The 6,000-nt window shown below is 35.2% G+C and overlaps 1 protein-coding gene across 1 annotated transcript in view; it reads right to left on the bottom strand.

Annotated features, from left to right (window-relative positions):
* Positions 1-6,000, bottom strand: part of GRIP1 (glutamate receptor interacting protein 1) — a 491,773-nt gene that overhangs the window by 168,154 nt on the left and 317,619 nt on the right. Inside the window, exons 4-5 of the mRNA XM_044679204.1 lie at positions 5,029-5,174; positions 1,461-1,544 (exon numbers count right to left, since the gene is read on the bottom strand). Coding sequence (XP_044535139.1) covers positions 1,461-1,544; positions 5,029-5,174 — 230 coding nt within the window. The remainder of the gene's footprint in view (positions 1-1,460; positions 1,545-5,028; positions 5,175-6,000) is intronic.

Here is a 6,000-nt window from a genome sequence, read left to right as displayed (position 1 = left end):
TTTTTTTTTTTTTCTTTCCTTCTTTCTATTTAAGCATTACCTCTAATATATTGTTATATAAGGGTTGTGATGTGGATCTGGAGCACGGTTAATGGTAAATTTTAAATCCTATGTGGGACACTTAAGATATGATAGTGAACCCAAAAAGATCACCCACTATTGTAGATGTTGTCTGAATATGTTGAATCTGCTAATCCCAAACTCCAGATGATAACAGTATCCCAGGACTATCAGCCAAGCAATGAATCTGCTGTTAGAATTGTACAGTTATCTATGCCCAACTGAAGCCCTGTGCCTTTGGATAATGCTTAAGATTGGCTGTGTATTGATCAATGTTTCTGCAAGATGTAATATTCCTCTTCTCCTAAGTTATCCCAGGATATGATTCACTAGAACCCTAAGATTCTTCATGAAGCTCAAATCTGATGTAAGTTTAAGAAGATTTATTACAAATATACTTAAGGAAGGGGGAGCAGGATAATGACTGGGAGAAAGGGAACAGGAAATCCTTAACTAATTAAAGCTAATGATATTATTGATAGTCTTTGAAATACTGCTGATCGGGTTTGATATATAACCGCCTGGTTGAGCCAAACAGGCCCAACCTAAATTCAAGGTTACTTTGCTGAATAAGATGTTGTTCTTCTTCTTGGTAGTGAAATTCAGGAACAGGGATTAATGAATTAGATTTGAAGTTAGTTTCTGGTTGCTGGTTGAATAAAGCTCACCTAAGAACTACCCAAACCACCCTTCAACCCAATATCTCAAATCTGAGATCCCTGTGAGTTCAAAATCCTGGCTTTTATACCAGAGCTTTAATTCTCCTTGGCACCTGCCAAGCTCCTGCCAGGCTCAGTTCTTTCCACATTCTAAGCAGGTAACTGTCCATCATCTTGACTTCGACATGGCTGTCCAAGATATCATTACAATATCCTGCCTGGGTATTTCTGCACAAGGCACTTAACCATACAGTTTTCTGAACAACTTTCTAAGACTATAAATTGAGTAATAGGTGGTCATCTGAATTGGAGGAGAGAGCTTCCTTACTTTATAGCAATGAAATCAGAGGTCTGGACCTAAAAAAAACTAATCACGATAGCCTCTGCTACTTTGTCTAATTCTTACTGAGTGGGCTATTCAGTTTCCAAATGTAGATAATTTTAAACTTTAATTTTGACTTGAGTTTTCACACTGAGTTCTTTAAAAAAAACACACAGAAATTTATTGATATCTTTAGTTTTTAGAGGTCTTTTTTATTTTTAAAGAAAAAAGAGGATATGAAGTACCTGAGGTCACTGGCCAACTGGATGCAGGAGTTACAAATCAATTATAAATTTGTGACAATTATAATCAATTACAAATTCATTACAATTACAATCAATAGCAAATTCCTGCTTCTACTGTGTCAGCAGGCTTAGCTAGGATTGGCCCATCACTCACTTTCCCCAATAATGACATACCTCGTATTACAAAGCCAAAAGTGTTGCCTTCTTTATGTAAGGTGACTTCTGCAGTTCGGAACACAACACCAGATCCTTGTACAGCTGGGGAAAGAAAGAGCAGAAAGTTAAGTTTGGAGTTTGGTGGAAAGAATAGTGAAAGCATTATAAATTTTCTTTTCTTCCTTTTCTTTTCTTTTTAACTATTACATCTTAGAATCAATATTGTATATTAGTTCCAAGGCAGTAGAGTGGTAAGGGCTAGGCAATGTGGGGTTAAGTGACTTGCCTAGGGTCACACAGCTAAGAAGTGTCTGAGGCAAGATTTGAACCCAGTACCTCCCATTTCTAAGACTGACATCCACTGGGTGACCTAGTTTTCCCCTACCCCCATATTTTCTCATTTGTAGAATGAAATGATAATTTTAAGTGAAGCATGATATACTCCATATCCCAAATTCAAACAAAATTTGAGTGATTTTTAAAAAAAATCTTAAATAAGGCAATAGAATAATGAATATAACACTATATTCAGAGTCAGTCTGGAAACCTAGGTTCTGATACTAATCTGCTACCTAACCCTGTTTAAGTAAGTTATTTCTACTCTCTTGCTCTATATAGTCAGGGAGTCAGACTATATAGTCTCTGAAATGCCTTTCAAGTCTAATAATCTATCATCCTATAGAGTAGTACTGAAATGTTATACAAATGCTTTAAGGGTGAACAAAAGTCACATTCTCATTGAATAGGATAGATTAAATTGGAACTAAAATGACAGCTCTTTTCTTTTGGTATCATTCAGACAGTTGGCAGGGGGAGAATAATTGGGAATCTTGGCTTTTAAAAAATGATAGCAAAGATCTTTTACAAATATAAATAGCAAATTGGCTTTCTCTTAAAAAATATGCCAAACTGTCGGTTTATGAGCAGCATAAAATTTCTGAGTCCCAGAACATAATTTATTTTTTTGTATGTTTGCCCAGTTGGCGGGGAATGCAAGGCATGATTGTCAGAATTCCACTGGCATCGCTTGATTAGGCTGTGGAACAAAGATGTTTTGACACGATATGTTTTCTGTCTAAATCGACATTGCTGTTAAACAAAGCAGGAGACTACAGAGATAAAATTGGCAGGTGAAAAAATAATTGGAGCTGAGAAAACCAAAATGGATAAGCTGTGATTAGTTTGGTGAGGTATCAGCAGGCTTCTTTCATGTGATTGTTTGAAATGATGAAACTGTTAGATCATTACAAAAAGAAACTTTAAAATAGTCTAAAGAACAATGGCAGAGAACGTGTTCTCAGTTCCACTATCTTTGCACACATATATAATTTTTTGATAGAAAAAGGTAGAAATATATGTATTTAAACCTCTAACATGCAGTTTAATGTTACCTGACTGATAGCTTTATTTTATAAAACTGTCATCATGAAATTAGGGAATATTGCAAAAGGACATTATTAATTATCTACAGGAATAGCAAGAAGTGATCATTAAACATTAATGACAACATTTTTAAATGTCAGGAATTCCAAACACCTAAAGGAAAAAGCATGGATTTGAAAGAGCATATAATTCAATTTACTAAACTTTCAAACTATCTGGTCATGGTATAAAACGCGCACACAGGGATCAAAATGCAAGACAATATAAAGTAACAGCCAAGCAAATGTTTTTGGTACTTCACTGATTTAATTAAATGCTCTATTCCTGCCACAACACAAATTTCATTTTGTTCTAATCAGCTGGAAACTATAGGTATGGGAAGCTGTGAATGTGGGAATATGGTTTTAATTAAAAGAAAAGGAAGACATGTCCTCTCATTTGTATGACACACCAGGGTCCTTGATGAAATTAGTCAAGAATGTTTTGACCTTTCCATCCTTTAAATTTAAATCATTAACTCAACTTTCAATTATCTACCCGTAGCTAACCTGGAATTCATTTTAATCTTAGATTAGTTTCTTTCTGCCAGTCTATCTATGCTCAGAGAATAAACACAAATTTTAATATTAGCTCAAGCCAATCTGTATTAGAAAGATTAGAAATCAAAAGTCTCAAAATCTCACCTGTCATTCCCATCCCACATAGAAATGCTTTGAAGGTTTCCTGTTTTCTTAGATTATTCATATCATTGTTAGCACAAATAATCAAGGGTTAAGTTCATTTTAGTTTAATTCATGAATCCCTAAAAAAAATTAAGTTGCATGACTGCTCTCTGGATGGTTGTGCATTTACATTTAGTATGCATGAAATGAAAAGCATTATATAATTACTTTATTTACATACACATCTGAGTACACAAAGGCATAGTTAAGTGGTTTGCCTAAAGAATCAAAATTAGCCTGTGGAAGGGTGCTAAGATTGGAGCATAATCTCTGCTAACTCATAAAAATAATTGGGATCAAAGCCTACTAACTTGTGACTTTTTATTTTTGATTTATGACTATAACATCTGCTATTAATCAATCAATAAGAGGAAGGATCTGAATTCAGGTTTTCCTGACTCCAAAGACAATTTTCCATACACTATAATCATGTTGGTGAATCTCTAGTATGTGTGTCAGAAGGGGATGCTTCCTTCCCCCTCTCTATTGTGTCTAAGGACATTTCTCTCATCATCCATCTCTCTGCCCAGTAACCCAATGGGAGTGCTTCCTCCCTTCCCTGTATGGGATAGGGCTGGGGGCTCACATGCTATGTGAGGGTACAGTTTGGGCACTCTGTCTCTAAAAGGTTCACCATCACTGCACTACAGCATACTACCTCTCATATGATGATGATATAATCATAGCTTACCAAAATATATCATTCAACTTCTGACTATCAGCATTCAATTCACTAAAAGAACCTCCCTAAATTAATGTCTAAGTGACAGGATGATGGAATTTGAGAGCTAAGAGGGAGTTTGAAGATTATCTAACCCAATGATCAGCAAACAATGTCCCAGAAACTGGTCCACTACCAGTTTTTGGATAGCCCTAAGTAAGAATGTGGTAGTGTGTGTGTGTGTGTGTGTGTGTGTGTGTGTGTGTGTGTGTGTGTGTGTGTATGTGTGTGTGTGTGTATTTCACATTTCAAATTTGTTTTATTGTATCCAAAGATGTAAAAACCATTCTTAGCTGGGATCATCCCAAAAAAAGGAAGCCAGCAAGATGTGATTCTCTGATTATAGTTTGCTGATCCCTAGTCTAGTCCAATACACTTATTTTATAGATGAGTAATTTCATGCTAATATCTTTATAAGGGGAAAAAAAGGAGAGGCAGCATAAAGAGGTAAGAATAAAAGCATATAAATTTAAAAAATACTCCTTACCTCCTGTCTTAGAACTGATACAAAGCACTGGTTCTCTTATGTGGCATAAGATATTAGCAGATGGTCTTAATGGAATGGCAATCGTATAATTTCATTATTGCTTACTAGTGGGACTATTACTTAGAAAATACTGACTTGGCTAAATGATATCATTCTGAAACAAGAGGGAACTAAGAGTTACCATTTGTAGAAAGAGGCAAAAGTGAAGACTTAAAAAAAAAACTTTAGAAAAAGAGGTTCTCAGATGCATTGCTCATGAATGGGATGACTTACAGATGGATGGGAGTTCATACTCCACTTCGAGGATGACCCTTTCCCCAACATTTTTCAGCAAACTGATGATTTCATCATGGCGGAATTTGGTGAGATTGATTCCATTTACAGCTTTGATGTAGTCTCCCACATCCAACTGATCACTTCTGCAAGATAAAGATTTTTTGTTTGATTTCTTTACTTAGAAGAATCTTTTTAACCTTCTTCCAACATTCTTTTCATTAATAAACATGTAAGCACTGATACCCAAGATGGCAAAACCAAACAACTATTCTATTCCCTGTATATGAAATGATGTGTAGGTGAATAACATCAGCAATAACAAAAATGGTGAGTATTTATGTAGAGCTTTAAGGTGTACACATTAACATACATATATTTTATGTTTTTTGCTCATTTTATTCTTTTTTAAATTCTTATTTTAATTCAGTTTATTAGCCTTTGGAGGTCAATGTTATCATTATCCCTATTTTCCAGATGAAAAAGGCTGAGATATTAAGTGACTGGCCCAAAGTCACATAGCAAACAAGGGTCTGAAGCAGTATTCAAACTCAGGTATTTCTAATTTCCAAGTACTTTATTCAGTGTGCCACTTATGCAACTATCCTATTTCCATGACTATAAATATTGCCTTGTCATCAGCTAGGTACAGTAGATAGAGTTCTGAATTGAAGAAAGGAAGATTTGAGTTCAAATCCTGCCTTAGACACTATCTGTGTAACTGTGGGCAAGTCACTTAAACTCTGTTTGCCTCAGTTTCCTCATCTGTAAAAGAGGGGAGAATAAGAGTTCCTACTTCACAGAATCATTATGAGGCTGAAATGAAATAATATTTGTAAAGTGCTTGGTGCTTTACTGTGTCCCTGGCATACATCAAGTGCTTAAAAATGTTTATTTCCTCCTTTCCCCATCACAGTTCCTCCTTACCATAAACAACTTCAAGCTAGTCACATTTACTTTTTTAACCAGACT

This window comes from Gracilinanus agilis, chromosome 5, assembly GCF_016433145.1.
Source record: "Gracilinanus agilis isolate LMUSP501 chromosome 5, AgileGrace, whole genome shotgun sequence".
Lineage (NCBI taxonomy): Eukaryota > Metazoa > Chordata > Mammalia > Didelphimorphia > Didelphidae > Gracilinanus > Gracilinanus agilis.
This window is presented reverse-complemented; position numbering and strand designations above follow the sequence as displayed.